This window comes from Acipenser ruthenus, chromosome 6 (genome assembly GCF_902713425.1).
Source record: "Acipenser ruthenus chromosome 6, fAciRut3.2 maternal haplotype, whole genome shotgun sequence".
NCBI classification, from domain to species: Eukaryota; Metazoa; Chordata; class Actinopteri; order Acipenseriformes; family Acipenseridae; genus Acipenser; species Acipenser ruthenus.
Window position 1 is genome coordinate 74,323,446 of NC_081194.1, and position 16,452 is coordinate 74,339,897.

Consider the following 16,452-nt stretch of genomic DNA (forward strand, 5'->3'; position numbering starts at 1 on the left):
ATATAAACCGAACCTCGGGGACAGAGTTACACAAAATATAAACCGAACCTCGGGGACAGAGTTACACAAAATATAAACCCGACCTCGGTGACAGAGTTACACAAAATATAAACCCCCCTTACAGCTGCTTAATAAGAATACATCTGTGGCTTGGTTTTTTGCTGATATATTATTATTATAATAAGTGTGCCAATTTTACAACTTCAGGAGTCAGTAGCGGGGTTCCAAAAATATAGTGTTACACGTCCCCACGTGTTGCTACAACTGTTTATATAACAATTTTTCTTTTCATTGTTAACATCTTGACAAGTTTTTACGTGTAACGTTATATTTTTATTAACCCCGCTACTTACTAATTTAATACTTATTTAACTGGATTAGAAATGTTCAAATGTTTAGTAATCACATGCAACACTTTAAATAAAATAGAGGGTTAATCTGACAAAATGTTCAGAACCAGTTTAGCTGCATATCAATGAAGGTATTAGTTAGGATTTTCATAAAGGTGCATGACTAGTTTACCAGAATCAGCTTGGGCATTTCCGTACACAACAGCTTCAAACACATTTGGTTTTATTGGACAGCCCACTTGTTTTTTTAGTAATTATTATCCACAAACAGTCAGCATTAGTCTAAGAACAAAGTTGATTTCCTAATTTTCCCTACTTTTTACATGTCATATTCTTGGTGCTTGCTTCTTCATAAACCAAACCTTTTTTTCCACTGTTGTCTGGTTACGCAGTTCTTGATGGTCATTATTTTCCTCTTCTACGGTGCAGTTCGAAAGATCTTCCAAATTTAGCTGGACACACCCTGAACACTGCTCTGCAATAGCAAAAAAATGCAAAGCTTGTGTAACTGTCATAGCCCAAATTAGAAACACGTGTACCATCTGCCTGGAAAAGTTGTTCATATTATTTAAACATGGAATAACACAGTGTTATTTATTTATTTATGTATTTATTTAATGGCATACACCCTTAGATCTGTGCAGAAACATAATACAAAGTTTCACATCTTGGATGTTCACACTAGATTTTTCTTAACTTTTATTTAATTGTGTGATATAAATTGTATTCAAAGTTTTTGGAGACACGATTTTAACTGTGACCTAACAAGCCAGATTTGAACCAAGAACATAAGAAGAATGGAAAACTTTAAATATTTTTTCACCCAATAATTTTCCTACATCATTTAAGTGAAAATGTAATGTTTCCAATGCTTACTCACAGAGATGCGGCGCCTTTAAGCGGTGTGGGTGGAGCTGAATAGGAAGCGAAGCGTCTGGTGGAGACTCGCCAGAAACAGATAGAACCGGGGAATACGGCAGGTCTGAATTAAAACGAATACACACAGGTATGCCCTCTAACTTGCCTTTTATGGCAAGAATGTTTTTTATGATTATTTATTTTGGTGTTAAGTTTTTCGAATGTAATTATAGCTTTGTTATTTGCTGTGCTGTTCGTTTCATGAAACAAGAGGATGCGATAGGGTTTAGGGGTGGGGTACAGTTTCGACAAGGAACCAATTTCAGTTCATTAATAAGCTATTCACTATTAAACAAGAGGGCTAAATAAACGTGACCTTTAAAGTTACAGGTTAGTTGGGTCATTGACCCCGACACAGACGCGGATGCGGATGTGGTAGGTAGGTGGGATACATCTTTATTATCTTTAAATACTGTTACCGTAGTTTTCTGTGCGGCTACACCGTCTGAGCACATTTGATCAGCTTGGCTGTTTGTGGCACAGACCGTCAAACCTTCCATCGCAGCCCCTCGCCCTCGTTCTGATTGAACTAGTTCTGCAAGTCCCTAATTGCTATGATAGTGCATCTTATTCCACTGTTTATAAGCCAAGTTCAACCGACAGATGTTACTGTTATTTTCTGTGCGGTTTCTAACTAAGATTCAAATGGCTGTTTTTTTTTTTTGTGTGTGTGTATAGTTGCCAAGCTAACGCATGAAAAATTGGGCGGGCCGGCCTCAGCAACAAACGGGTACCGTACAGTGTTTTCCGTACAGTATATGCATAGATAATCACAGACAAAAGTATTGGCAAGCTACACCTAATTTAAGATAATTACAGAAAACATGTTAAATATAAGCTTTTAGTGAACATTAGCCACTAAGACCAGAATACATTATTTCTAGTAGTTTTAACAAACAATCTTTCTAAAAAAAATAAATTAAAAAAAGCACTTAAGCAATTTCAAATATTGTTCATGACAAAAGTATTGGCACCTTTAGATTAAAGATCTGTATAAATGTAATACAACTAACTTTTAAATAAATGTATTGATTGAAAACCATTGCACAGTAACTAAACTGCATTATAAGTCAGTAGCCAGAGAAAGAGGTCATTATTTCCAACATCTGTTGAAGAACGTTTTGGCAACACAGCAGATGATGGTGAAGACAAGAGTTGGATTCATGTTTGAGAAAAGCACTGGTAGCAAACTACAACAAAGAAAATGGCTACAGAACAGTTTCAAAGAAATATGGAATACCAAAATCCACAATCGGAACAATGATCAACAGAATAAATTCACCTAAAACACTTTAAAAAGAAGTGGATATCTAAAGAAAATTATGGGTACAGCAGGTCGGACAAAGAGAGATTTAGAAGCATCAGGCATCATAGTGCATGAAAGAACTGTACAAAGACACCTGAACACAGAAGAGTTGTATGCACGAAGACCTCACTGCAAACCACTTTTAAAGAAAATTCATAAGACAAACCGTCTAAAATGTGCAAAGAAATATGATCAGGAATCTGAAGCATTCTTCAACAAAATGCTCTGGTCCAATGAGACAAAAAAAACAACTTGTCCCAAAAATGGACCACAGTATGTTTGGAGAAAAAAAAGGGAAAGCCTTCAATGAAGAAAACCTTGTAGCTACAGATAAACATGGTGGTGGTTTGATCATGATATGGGGGTGTTTAAATAGTTCAGGGACTGGAGACATTCATGTGATTGAAGATTGAATGCATGCAGCATGCTTCAAAACATTCTACACAGTACAATGATACCATCTGCTTGTAGGCTGATTGGCAGACAGTTCATTTTCCAGTATGACAATGACCCAAAGCATACGACTAAGTCAACTCTGGAATTCTTGAAGAAAACCAAACTGCTACTGTTTCGCCTTTGCAATCACCAGATCTCAATCCAATAGAAATGCTTTGGACTGACCTGAAAAAAAACTATAGCCAAGCATTGTGTATCCAGTCAGTCCGAGCTGAAGGAAATATACAAGACAACGGGCCCAGATTTCACCAACAAGATGTAACATACTGATTAAGAATCATCATAAACACCAGAAAGCCATAATACAAATAAAAGAGCACATGTGAAATACTAAAGCAGGGATACCAATACTTTTGTCATGAACAACTATTTTAAAATTAAATCTGTTTATTTTTTTATAAAGATTATTTGTTAAATTACTAGAAACTGAGTATTTTGTTTTTTGTTTTACAAAAAAAGTGGTTACAGTTTACTAAATGCCCTTGAATTATGGTGTAATAAGCAAAGGGTGCCAATAGTCTGCAACTGTGTGTGTGTGTGTGTGTGTATATGTGTATATATATATAATTTCTATAGTAGGACCAGCCAACCAACCACCAGGACGGACACTAACTTCAAAATAGAGATGCATATTTTATATTAAGCATCAGGCAGATTATTCATGTCACGGGTCCATTAGTTAAGTCATGTGAGGGACTATATAAAGTATAGGATGTGTTATTCTCTTATTGTTTTCCAAACCGTGTTGGTCTGATTTCCTGTGGGTACACTGTTCTTAAATGATAGTTTGTTTTTGAGCGTCGTATATGAGGAGGTAAACATTCCCAGTTCTAATAAACAGCGAGGCCTGCTGAGTAGTTTATTTTAGAATTTGGAATGTTTGCCTCCAAATTCACTGCACTGAAAAACAAGCTCGCTGTTATTCTCCATTACTTTATAGAAAAATACCTTCAAATGTCTTCTGCTGCTGTATCGTTCTTTTGCTTTTTGTTTTAGACATTCTTGATTTTTTCTTTGCTCTCGTCTGTGGTAATCTCCAAGGTTGCCATAGTGATGGAATGGATTTTTTTCAGATTAAACTATTTCCATTTCATACACTGCAGAAATCAAAATCTGTTGTGTATCGTGACATAGCCTACGGCAAGGGAGCGATCTGATTGGTTGGAAAGGTTGTATAATAGTTATTAACTTTGCATTTAATCACATGAAACATATAGATTGTGTGCAAAATGCCCATTAGATATGGAATTGCAGAGCCCTGGTATATTGCTAGTTTGTTATTATTACCAGTCTTTTAAAAATAAAACATTTGGAAACAGTTGTTTTAACACCAGATGTACTTAGCCTTAATGTTGCCGTTGATACACTGCTGAATGTGTGCCCAGTGTATCAGTAACCGATTTCAAATGCATCTAAAGCTCTCTCTATCAGATTGGGTGGGAGCTTTATTTCTGCATGCCCGTGGGGAAACGTGTTTACAGTGCAAGTGTTTTCTGCTGTAACTGGCTGACGAAGGGCACTTGTAATTTGCTAATAGTTTCAGAATCAATGTGCTGCAGAATCAATGCCAGCCCCAGTTAGAACCTCAAAATTCTAGTTTTTATCTCATCTAAGGGCAGTTTGAGGGTTGGAAGATGTAGCAAAAATGATTGGTATTTCAACCAAATAGATAACTATGTTCTCCCATGGTTATATTGTTGACTTATTGTTATATTTAAATTATGTTGTGAGTTTACTGTCTATGTGTGAACTATATGGAAGCCTGGTTTCAGAGGGGGTTAGGGTTAGATAAGGAGAGTTGAATAGATGTTGGCTATGTTCTTCTCCTTCCACTAAATGTGTTGGGTACCTTGACCCAACATGGCTGCCACAGTTAGGTCATGTAACTTTTTAGGTTTCTACCTGGTCGTGGCATCACACTGTTCAGATCTGGTCTTCATATTTGATATAAACCACTTTATACTGTGCTTATTGGGTACCGTCCAGTAAAAATGAACTGCTTTGCTGACACGTTGTTTTTAACCACTGGCCGGATCAGTGATAGAGACACACACTTTGAGACCACGTTTGTTGTAACTTATGGTGTAGCTCAGAAACCTTTTGTGATTTTGAATTCATAATTGTAACATTTGAAATACTGCTTTGTGACAGAGCTTGAATGATGCTTGGTGTTAGATCTCTATCCCGACCTGTGAGGGCACTAGGTAAAGGGAACAGAGTACCCTGGACTAAAAGGCATGACAATTTATTCCCGTGGGTAGGTGGAAGTCGGCCGGCTAGAAAAGGGACAGAGCTACGGTACCCGAACTCAATGACCCGGATGGGAAACGGCGTGGCATCCGCGGATTGGAGAAGCGGATGCGCTCGTTGACCAAGGGGTCATGAGGGAGGGTATAAAATAGGGGCGTAGCAAAGTAATCTGTTCCTTTGTAAATGGTTAGAAAACAACCAAAAAGGAGACCCTGCATCAAGTGAAAACTGTGGTTGTGTTTGTTAATCTGTCTTGTAAAATTGTTTTGTCCGTATTTTTATTCTCTGTCAAGCTGAGCTATGGAAATCATCCAGACTGAATTACACACGTTTTCTACGATTCACCCGTCCATTATGAAAACTGTTTTTGTAGCCACATTTGTTTAATTCCAATACTTCATATTACTACTTATAGTTTACAACCATATTTGACATGTTTTTAAAAATACATTCACAGATGTCATTTCTATTACCATGTGCCCCTTTCTTATGTATTTGCTTGCAGTAAATGGTTTTCCGTTGAATCTGAACACCACCAATGCATGGCTGTGTGCTGCGCTATTTGGAATCTGCAAAACTCGAGTGTTTCCTTGGCAACACACACAGATTTAGGCTCTGTTTGTATTTAACTCTGGGCTGACATTGCTCTCTGAACTGTAATGTGTTTGCTAACTCCTGAGTGTTCTGCAGGATTCTGACCCCTGCTGGAGAGCTGAAGCATTGGCGTCATGGTGAAGAATGTTTCGGAAAGGCAAAAAGCGACACAGCAGCAGCAGCTCCCAAAGCAGTGAAGTCAGTACGAAGAGCAAGGTGGGTTCACTCCTCTAGCATCACATAGAAATGGGGCAGAGAACTACAGCTTCAATACATACTGTACAAGTCCCTTTGCTTTTAAACAATACTAGAAGTATGAATACCCAATAAGCAGTAAAACCCTTCCATCATCCACCCATGCAATTAAAATCCACTTGCTCTTAGTCTGCTCACAGGACACTTGTTTGTTCATTTGTTTGAGTCGTATATAAAGAGTGCACTCATCAAAGTCAAGGCTTGAATTCTGTCAATTAGAACATCTGACAGGTGCTTGTCGGAGTGAATTTTAAGCAGTCAAAAACATCTGCTTACTAAACGTGCATTTTACATACTGATGAAACTACACCTGCAGCAGCAGAACAATTCAGGACCCAGGGGGAGCACTTGTGTTCTACCTTTACAGTTTAGAATGTTTAAGGTTGCAAACATTACATGTAATTCTTCATTTAAGATGAACTCTTCTGATTTCTGGATCGATCCTGAGAGATAAGAAGTACACACAGGTTTTAGAAACGGAAAGGTTTGTGTTGAGTAATATTCCTGACTCCTGATCTACTCTTCCAGGACTGATGCCGCTGGTGTAACTGTTTTGTGTTGTGCAGTCCTTCACGCTGTCTATGTCTGTCCCTTTGATCAGTCTGTAGATTCCAGCCTGGGCGGTCTCTCCAGATCCAGCACAGTAGCCAGCCTTGACACCGACTCCACCAAGAGCTCAGGTACTGACGACAATCCCTTTATTCATGTGATGAAACGGCACTCCTTCAGGGCGTCCTTCAATCCCTTTATTCATGTGATGAAACAGCACTCCTTCAGAGCGTCCTTCAGTCCCTTTATTCATGTGATGAAACAGCACTCCTTCAGAGCGTCCTTCAGTCCCTTTATTCATGTGATGAAACGGCACTCCTTCAGAGCGTCCTTCAGTCCCTTTATTCATGTGATGAAACGGCACTCCTTCAGAGCATCCTTCAGTCCCTTTATTCATGTGATGAAACGGCACTCCTTCAGAGCGTCCTTCAGTCCCTTTATTCATCTGATGAAACGGCACTCCTTCAGAGCGTCCTTCAGTCCCTTCAGTCATGTGATGAAACGGCACTCCTTCAGAGCGTCCTTCAGTCCCTTCAGTCATGTGATGAAACGGCACTCCTTCAGGGCGTCCTTCGCACATGCATTGGTGTGCTTGTTCATGAAGCAGTCCTGTCCATGTGCTGGAATTGGCTTTAGTAACCCTTGCCTTTTCAGCAACTGACTTGCCCAGAAGGCAGATTGGTCTCTCAGGTTATTAAATTTATTTTAAAAGAAAACAGATTGAGCATTCAGCATGGTGCTGTTGGAAAGGTTGCTGTTTTGAGTAAGATGTTAACAGATGGCCTTTCTACTGTGTGGACATCAAATATCCTGTGGTACAATTTCAAAGAAGCAGAGGTGTGTTTAGAGGTGTATTTTTTTATTTTTTTATTGATTTATTTATTTTTTACCAGGAAAGCCCTTGAACTCTGAGATTATGGGGTCTATTCAGTTGGTTTCTAATACAGCTGCTGTGTTTAAATCATTAAAAGAAGGGCACTTTGTGAAAACCAACATCTAACTGTATGAGAGTCTTTTTGGTGCTTTAAGAGCAAGTAAAATGCCAGATATACTGTATGTTTCGACTTTTATTATTTTATAGTGTAAATAATAGAAACACATACTTAGCATTACCATGCCTGGTAAACATAGATACAAAACAAACAGACTAGTTTGATTACACAAATGCTTAATAATGCTGATATTTGTTTATTCTCATAAGTAGTTTTCCACTCGATTTCAGGCAACAGCGCTTCAGATGCCTGTGTTGAGTTCCGTGTGAAGTATGTTGGGGCGATAGAAAAACTGCACTTTGAAATGTGCAGGACTCTACAGGAGCCTCTGGACTTGGTGAACTATATTGATGTGGCCCAGGTAAGTACCTTGTGTGACACACCCAGCCTTGAATAAAGGATACTGAATTGTGAATTTTCTGACCACGTACGCTGCAATAAAGAATTTGACCTCATTTAGGTGTTCGTGTTCGATGAGTCTTTAAGTGATTGTGTCTGACAAACTAGTTCTGCGTTTTCCCTGCCATACATAACCATTCAATTGTGCAGTTTTGAAAGAAAAACTCATATTTTAGCAAACATGCATTTTAATTTAAAATCATGATACAGTAACTGGTATTTAAATCTCTGTTCGTAACATTTGTAATCCAAGATATTTATTTAAATTTCAAATGCATTGAGGCTGCAGTTGTGGCGGACTTCTGAATTTGAAAGTGGTGAGTTTTACTGTTTCCAGCAGTGACCTGAAATGCTGCATACTGATAGTGAAATAGGTTACCCAATTTTATAGTGTAGTTGCTGGCAGGATGAGTATCTGTGGAGTTTTGGTTCATGGTTTGTCCTGCTGGTGGCACCAAAGGGCTGCACACTAGTACAGTAGTCTCAGGTTAAGAGAACACCCCTTGGGAAGCAAGCAAAGTGTTTTTATAGCCAAAGTGTTCTCTAAGACGGAGTTAGCCACCAGACACAATATGAATGAATACATAAATAAATACATATGTATTACTTGTCATGATGCACGTGCATCAACATATGAAATAAACTGAATAAGTAAAAGCAAAACAATAGGCAAGTGTATGTTAATAAACTGTAATAATAAAGTAACAGACAAACTAACGTTAATAAAACTGAAGCAAAACAACACGGTCAAAAATCTTAAATCACTATGTACTATGAAATTAGGTAACGTGTGTGTTGCGGGCTATCACAATGGCAGAGGCAAAAATAATGGGCGTTACTTAGGGTTAACTTAACGTTAATAACTGTAACTGTCAAACTAAATTAACACCGCACCCCTACACACATTACACAATGCAGCAGCAAGATACAAGACATGCACATTATTTAACAGAATGGTGAAGCAACTCACCAGAACAGGAAACACCAAATTGCTCAGCGACTTGTGTCTGATTCAGGTTTTTCTCAAGAGCTCGAAAATTTCCAACATTTTATAGCAAGAGAAACAGCGGTGCGTTTCGCTGTTTGTTTACATGCCATTTTGTAGCGATGAGGTGCACTCGTGGAAATAAGAATATAAAACAATTCAATGATATGATGGCGGTTCTGGAATCCTTTTTTAACAGATGTTTTTTTGTGTGTGTTTTTCTGTTTCTCTTTAAAGCAAGATGGAAAGCTGCCCTTTGTGCCAATGGAGGAGGAGATGATCCTGGGAGTTTCAAAATACGGGGTAAAAGTCGCCACAGCGGATCAGTGTGTGAGTGCTTTCGTGTTAATGTTGTCTTTGGAAGAAAAGGACCCACGGTTGCTCTGCTTTGAAAACATGCACAGAAGGGGCTCCCAAGTGGCGCATCCAGTAAAGACACTCTGCGCGGAGTGCAGGATGTGCCCTATAGCCTGGAAATCGCAGGTTCAAATCCAGGCTATGTCACAGCCGACCATGACCGGGAGTTCCTAGTTGGCGGCGCACAATTGGCTGAGCACTGCCCGGGTAGGGAGGACATAGGTCGGCACATCAGCGACCCCTGTGGCCGATAGGGTGCCTGTGGTTCTGCAGTGGAGCCGCCAGATCTGTGTTGTCCTCCGGCACTATAGGTCTGGTGGCATTGTTGTGGATCTGCAGTGCGAAAAATGACAGCTTGGCAGGAGCACGTTTCGGAGGACGTGAGTTTCAGCCTCCGTTTCCCGAGTCGGCGGAGGGGTTGCGAGCGGTGAGCCGAGGATACAGATAATAATTGGGCATACTAAATTGGGGTGAAAACCGGGGTAAAATAATTGGCGACGACTAAATTAAAAAAAAAAAAAAAAAAAAAAAAAAAAATGCACAGTGGAACAAAAAAGGCCTTTCATTTTAGTGTCAAGGATAGACGCATTCGGAAATGCCAGTTCAAGGTTCTAATTACTGCATTTTTTGATTTCTTGATTTATTTTCATTTTCTTGCATATTTATTGAATTGTTCTGGTTGCTGCTTGTTTTATTGTTTACCGGGAGAAGCCTCATGGGCTCGGTTTACAAAGTTGTCTCATAAGTACTGTGATCTAAAATAGTTTCTTGTTTTGACAGGGTGCGCTGCACCGGCACCCGTTGTATCTGATAGTCCACATGCTGTGTTATGATGATGGCTTGGGAGCTGGCAAGAACATCCTGGCTCTGAAAACAACAGATTCCAACCAGGAAGAATGCAACATCTGGGTGTACCAGTGTAACGGCTCTGTAAGTGTGAGACGGCAGCACGGAGGAATGCATTGGCCCTGACGTTGTTAGTCTATTCCACTAAGGGATTCATTTGATCAGCCTATACCCCACCAGGATAAGCTAAAACTGGATTCTTTTGGAGCCTTTTAGAGCACTTGAGATCCCCCCCCCAGATTACCCCCTCTGTTTTTTTGAGATACAAAATTGTGGTTAATGCAGTCCAGCAGGATTCCCCGTGCTTTAGCACTACAGAATAGATAACTGTCGCTCAAAATGTCAGAAGGGCTGTCAGTAAAAAATAATAATCATCAATTAGGGGTATTGGCAAGCCCTTAAATCCAGGCACTGTGCAATGAGCATGTCGGAACTGAGGTTAATAAAATAAACGTCTTGTTTTGCATGATTGCATCCATCACTGTGGTGTTTTTTTTTGTTTGACAGGAACAAGCACAGGCCATTTGCAAGGTGCTGTCAACAGCCTTCGACTCCGTTTTGACATCTGAGAAATCTTGACCCCTCTTGTGAGCGATACCGTGTGAATTAATAAGCATCATTGGTAACAGTGGAATAACAAGGGAGATGCTGCCAACAGCTGTGAGCTGGAAATTTCCAACAATGCCTCTGTGGCACGGTGACTGTGAAACTGCAGATAGATACCGTCGTTAATCAGAATTGTGTAACTAATCTTAATGTGAAATCTAGAACCTCAAGCCATGTTTGCCATCAAGAAACGTAGTCTTGAGTTTCGTTTCATGAAGATATGACTCTATGTTCAATAGTAGTAACTGTAGCCTTACAGGTGGCTTCTGTCATTCTTAATGAGAAGTGGCAACGCTTGGTTAGTCAGTACTATGATCAGCCAAGTGGTTATTATGCACAGACCAAGTGTGATTTCATTTTAAAGAGCTGGTGAAACAAGCCTGTATGTTATTTATACTAATGCATTCATTTTTATACCCCTTATACGTTTTTAAATGTTGTATTTAGAATGTGTGTTGTCCATGTGGTGTCAGATCCAAGGTACAATAAAGTGTATTAAGCTGCACTGCCGTCTGACCTCTTTAATGCCAAACAGCCTGGCTTTGTGGGACCTTTTCTGTACTTCTTCCCTAAATAGTCACATTTTAAACACATACGTTATATTCAAACTGAAATACTATGCACCGTGAAGAAACAAATGTGATGTAGGCACCTTCAGTAATAATGTCGGTGACATTCGGCTGTAAATTCAAAATTAGAGCCATCGGTAACATGACTAAATAGATTACTATTAGGAGTGTAACGTTCCAGTAATGTCACGTAGGGTATGTAAAGTGATACATGGTGGGTTACTTCATTTACATAATACCATCAAATGATAATTTTGTTAAAAGGACAAAAATGTAATGTTACACCCCTGATCACCATGACTTACATATCCACTGTTTGTACATGTAAAAAGTGTACATTTGACATGCAGACAGATACCAAATTCTGATACTCTTAATAGTGTTTTTATATAATACCACTGTAGGTAGGGGATGGTTGCCAATTAAAATACATAAATAAATAAAAAGCAGTGTGCACATTACCTTATTTTTTGTTAACAGCCTAAATCCTCATTTCCTCCTGCAGCTTGTATAATATATAAGACACAGACCAAATGTACATACTTCAGTAACACTTTTATTGTTACATTTCCAGTGGAGAAACAGCAAAACAGCAGAAATGAGAATAGTGTGGCACATACACAGATACGCATGCTCGATTTTCAATCTTGGTTTACTGCAGTCGGTACAGTGAAGGGAATATTTTGTTTAGAATTAAGGTTATACTATATATATATATATATATATATATATATATATATATACACACACACACACACTTGCTCTGCTACCAAATCAAATCCATTACATAATTATTTTAAAACAATATATATTTAAGGTACTTTTGCTGCGTTTCAAATGCCCCTTGTTGCTTTAAAGCCTTAAAAACAGCAAAATCAGGAGAGGGTGATACTGTCCTGTTTGAATTGGAATTTAATTTATGGTCCCTTAAAATCGTCTACCTCTAAAACCTAAACGTATAAAGATCTTCCATGTGAATTCACAGAAATGGAAATTAGTTTATGATCAGTGTTTTTGATTTTTGGATGTTTAGGTAGGCTGTTTTAATCGATCTCATTGTTACCCCTTAATTGTGGTACCCCAGAAAACCTACTTTGGGTCTTAAAAAAAATGAGAGAGGGGGAAACCAGAAACAACAGGCCTTTAAATATGTGCTTTTCACCCAGATTGTATTTCTGCTTTCATTGCAGTTTTATGGAATGTACATCACTAATCTGTAATTTTCTTCCACATAATTTAAGACTCATTTATGTCTGCATCACAAAGCAACACTGAATACCCATATGCCAAGTGTCAATATCATGTTATTGAATTTTAAGTAGTCAACTTTTACATTAAAAAAAGGCTTTATTTTGTCTAACACAAGCAGTGCGATTTAAAAAAAAATAAAATGTGTAGTCAGAAAGTTCAACATTGCATAAGCTGATTTGTGATCGTCCTCTGCCTAGATTGCATTCAGTGTTTTGCCCACCAATCAGGAACATTTTAAATAAAATATAGCCTGGAATTTGATTAACCTTAACATGGGGTTGTGTGAATGTCTTTATATAGCTCAAACATTCATTTAAAAATATTTAGCACAGTCGGTATAGCGTGCATCACATTGAAAATGCAATCTGGAATATATTGCTGCCCCCACAAAAAACAATTGGTGGAATGTTTTAAATGTAATGTCTTAAAACAGAGGTGCCCTGCAAACCCATCATACTCAGTATTGTATCACTAAATTCAGGAAAATGCAGTTCAAGCATTCTCTCAGTAATTCCAACAATGTGTATATGAACTTCTAGCAACTAAGTGCATACCCACAGGAAGTGAAAGCTACATAGGGAGAATTCAAATTTAAAGGCAAAAAAAGCATTGGTTTTGTGACCTGCCTACGGTGGCATTCAATTACATTTTGCGGTCAATGAGACAATAGTTTGAAAAGAGCTTTTGAACAGGTAAGAAACGCAGCTCTGTATCATCTGACAATCTATTCATCAGCATTGCTTTAAAAAAAGTGCCTGTTAAAAAAGTCCTCTAAACCCAGCTCAAATAAGGTCCAGAAAATTCAAATTAGTAGCATTCACTCGTTGGATGTGCAGACAGGCTTAATATTGTGTTTTCTTGGTGTAGCATCGTTAGTTAGAGGTGTGCAACATACTGTAATTTCCAGTGTTTTTCCCAGTACAGATCATTGTTTTTAACAGGATATACATACATCTTTACTACTCCATTAAAGGGAAAGGACATTCCTTTTGCCTTTTTACATATTCCAGTATTATCCCCCACCCCCCGCTTAGAAAATAAAATCTTACATTGCTTGGATTTACATTTTAAAACCACAGAAAACCCCAATAAAAAGTGCGTTTATTGCAACAAGGCGGATCAGTATCTAGTTGTTACAGACATACAGTGCTTCCTGGTCATGATGAAGCAATGGCTGGAGAACTTCAGTGCTTCCACTGTAGATGAACGATGGATCAGTGCGCACGTACGTTCTGGAGCTTGGAAATGAACTGCGACAGACCAGAAGGACCCCACCTCGGTTTACTGATGCCTCTTATTGTAAATCGCTGGTGCAGTACACCTCACGCAGGCAGATGAAAACAGTGACAAAAGCTAAAATATGTTTTTTATTATTATTATTATTATTTTTTTTTTTTTGGCCTTCCTTCTGAAAGGCTTTTCAGTCAGCAATGAAGTGCACAAACGTGACAGGAAAAGCTCCTCTTCTCGTCGGGTCCCCTTCGATGTGCCCGAGCTGTAACAAGAAATACAAATCCCTGGTGTCAAGCGGCTACAGTGCACATTACTTAATCGGTTTGTTTTTAGTTACGCTAGTCCAGTTTAAGGCATCTCTATATGATTTAACTGCCCTGGTAAACACATAATAAAACAGACAATGTATTAAAAAAAGTATGCTTCTTTTACCGATTTGAACAAGATCACTAACAGTCACATTTTACAACATTAAATTTAACAGCAAATCATAGGGGAGTTATTAAAATAAGTACATATTATAAATTATCAGCTATTTTTTGTAGAACAAAAATGGACCTTGTTTCTCCTTTCAATGAATGTAGTAAAAGACCCTTTAATAAAAGTCTGATAAACAGTCTGAAACAGAAACTAGTCTAACAGAGTGTATTATTTGTGGTGGCGGCGGAGGGGGGGGCAAGGCACAGCTGTTCTCCATTTTACTGGCATTCCATCAATGGCACTCCATTGCCAGTATTAGATCATCGCTATGCTTTGTGCTTGGTGTCCAGGCTCCTGGGAGGTTGTCAAAATCTCTCCACACTGAATCTCTTTCTATTTGGAAACCTCACTTGTGAAAGTCTCTCTCTCTCTCTCTCTCTCTCTCTCTCTCTCTCTCTCTCTCTCTCTCTCTCTCTCTCTCTCTCTCTCTCTCTCTCTCTCTCTCTCTCTCTCTCGTGAAAGTCTGTCTGTCTGTCTCTCTCTCTCTCTCTCTCTCTCTCTCTCTCTCTCTCTCTCTCTCTCTCTCGTGAAAGTCTGTCTCTCTCTCTCTCTCTCTCTCTTTCTCTCTCTCTCTCTCTCTCTCTCTCTCTCTCGAAACCTCACTTGTGAAAGTCTCTCTCTTCACAGCGAATTTCCATTTGGAAACCCCACCCGTCACTTACCCACCACTCGTGGTCCTCCTCACCGTCCACTATGATCACCTCGCCCTCGGAGAACGTCAGCTCATCGGGGTTGTCAGCTGCACAGTTATAAATGGCTTTTACTCTTTTAGGCTTCTGCTTCTGCAAACAAAAAGAAACCAGCCCTTTAGTGGCGATTCAATGGGCTGTATACGGCAACCTGTCCCTCCCAGCAAGTCAGTGCCTTTTGTCTCCTAACCAGCATCATACACAAGGGTTATGGCAACAGTAACTCTAGGCAAAGACCTTATTGTTGAAGCAGAGCACCAGATGGTCTTTGGTCTTTGTCTTTTCCCAGTGATGATTTCTGAATGAAGGAACATTTTTATTCATTTCTATAGTTTTACCAGTACAAGGCGTAAACATCTTCTTAACCATTACATTCCTGATATTTATTACCCTAAGCATTTTTTAACAGTAAATCTCTTCAAAAAAGAATTGTATACATTAATGCTTCAAAGTGTGAACTATTTTAACGTGACTGCCTGAGTGGAAGGCGGCAGTCCCTTCCAGAATATATATTTGAAGTCTGTAGCTTACAACACCTAGCTTTGAAGAGTTGCAAAGCACTGGCACTTCTACCCAGCTGTGGTAACAAAAGTAAAATAAATCATTAACCACTATATTTTCCACCAACTCAAAACAACATAATCATGAAGCTTGGTAATAACTATATCCCCTTGGATCCCTGCGTTGAGGATGGGAGCTGGGTGGCTATTAAGAATTCCTGTTGAGAAGGTATTCAGGAGAGCTTCACTGTCTAATTCCAGCACATTTCAAAAAGCTAAATGAAGTATATTCAAAACATATACATGTTGGGTATCATTCATTTTTAAATTCGGATGGTCTGTAGCTCACTTGAAAAGACTTTCTTGGCATGGGTGCCGGCGGCTGGATCGGACCCACCGAGTTCTGAGAGGGCCCTGACTGTGAGGCTGCTGGAGCTGCAGCTTCTTTAACTGAAAGAGAAAAAATATTATTATTAAAATCACTTGCTTTTCTGGATATACTCCTAAAGGGAAAATGCTTAAGTTACTTTCTTTCCTTTTATTCATTTACAATAGTTTGGTTTACCATTCAGGGATGGGAATAAGATTCCTGTTGCATAGCAGTTTCAGCCATTCCAGGTTTTACTACAAGATTGATTAGCCGCAGTGTATAGGTAACAAGCTCAGGTGTGTCATATTGAACTCCTAGTGAACCAAGAATAGATCAAACTGCTATGCAATAGGAGTCTTATTTTGATCCCTGATCATTGTAGAGACATTGTGGTTCAGCAGCATTTTTGTCTCATGACCTCTCAAAATGGACACTGGACTTACAGTGTGTGCTGCTTCAAAGACAGAGCAAATGTGCAGCACTCGCAGAAACTAGAA

At 39.0% G+C, this 16,452-nt stretch overlaps 2 protein-coding genes across 9 annotated transcripts in view; one reads left to right on the plus strand and one right to left on the minus strand.

The window, feature by feature from the left end:
• Positions 1-1,220: 1,220 nt before the first annotated feature.
• Positions 1,221-11,368, plus strand: LOC117411487 (integrin beta-1-binding protein 1). 2 transcript variants are annotated; one of them, XM_034019084.3, is made up of 7 exons: positions 1,221-1,356; positions 5,971-6,090; positions 6,731-6,809; positions 7,901-8,031; positions 9,292-9,384; positions 10,192-10,341; positions 10,765-11,368. In XM_034019084.3, the coding sequence occupies exons 2-7, from the start codon at positions 6,019-6,021 to the stop codon at positions 10,834-10,836; spliced, it is 597 nt and encodes a 198-aa protein (XP_033874975.1). In that variant the 5' UTR covers positions 1,221-1,356; positions 5,971-6,018; the 3' UTR covers positions 10,837-11,368. The 2 variants fall into 2 exon arrangements, with proteins under 2 accessions (XP_033874975.1, XP_033874977.1); XM_034019086.3 differs by lacking the exon at positions 1,221-1,356 and adding an exon at positions 1,559-1,647.
• Positions 11,369-11,970: 602 nt separating this feature from the next.
• The window catches only part of LOC117411049 (arf-GAP with SH3 domain, ANK repeat and PH domain-containing protein 2), a 70,981-nt gene continuing 66,499 nt past the window's right edge, over positions 11,971-16,452 (minus strand). For all 7 annotated transcript variants that reach the window (XM_034018092.3, XM_034018091.3, XM_059025801.1 and 4 more), the window contains 3 exons: positions 15,935-16,035; positions 15,059-15,178; positions 11,971-14,178 (listed from right to left, as the gene is read on the minus strand). In XM_034018092.3, coding sequence (XP_033873983.3) covers positions 14,104-14,178; positions 15,059-15,178; positions 15,935-16,035 — 296 coding nt within the window. In that variant the 3' untranslated portion in view covers positions 11,971-14,103. The remainder of the gene's footprint in view (positions 14,179-15,058; positions 15,179-15,934; positions 16,036-16,452) is intronic.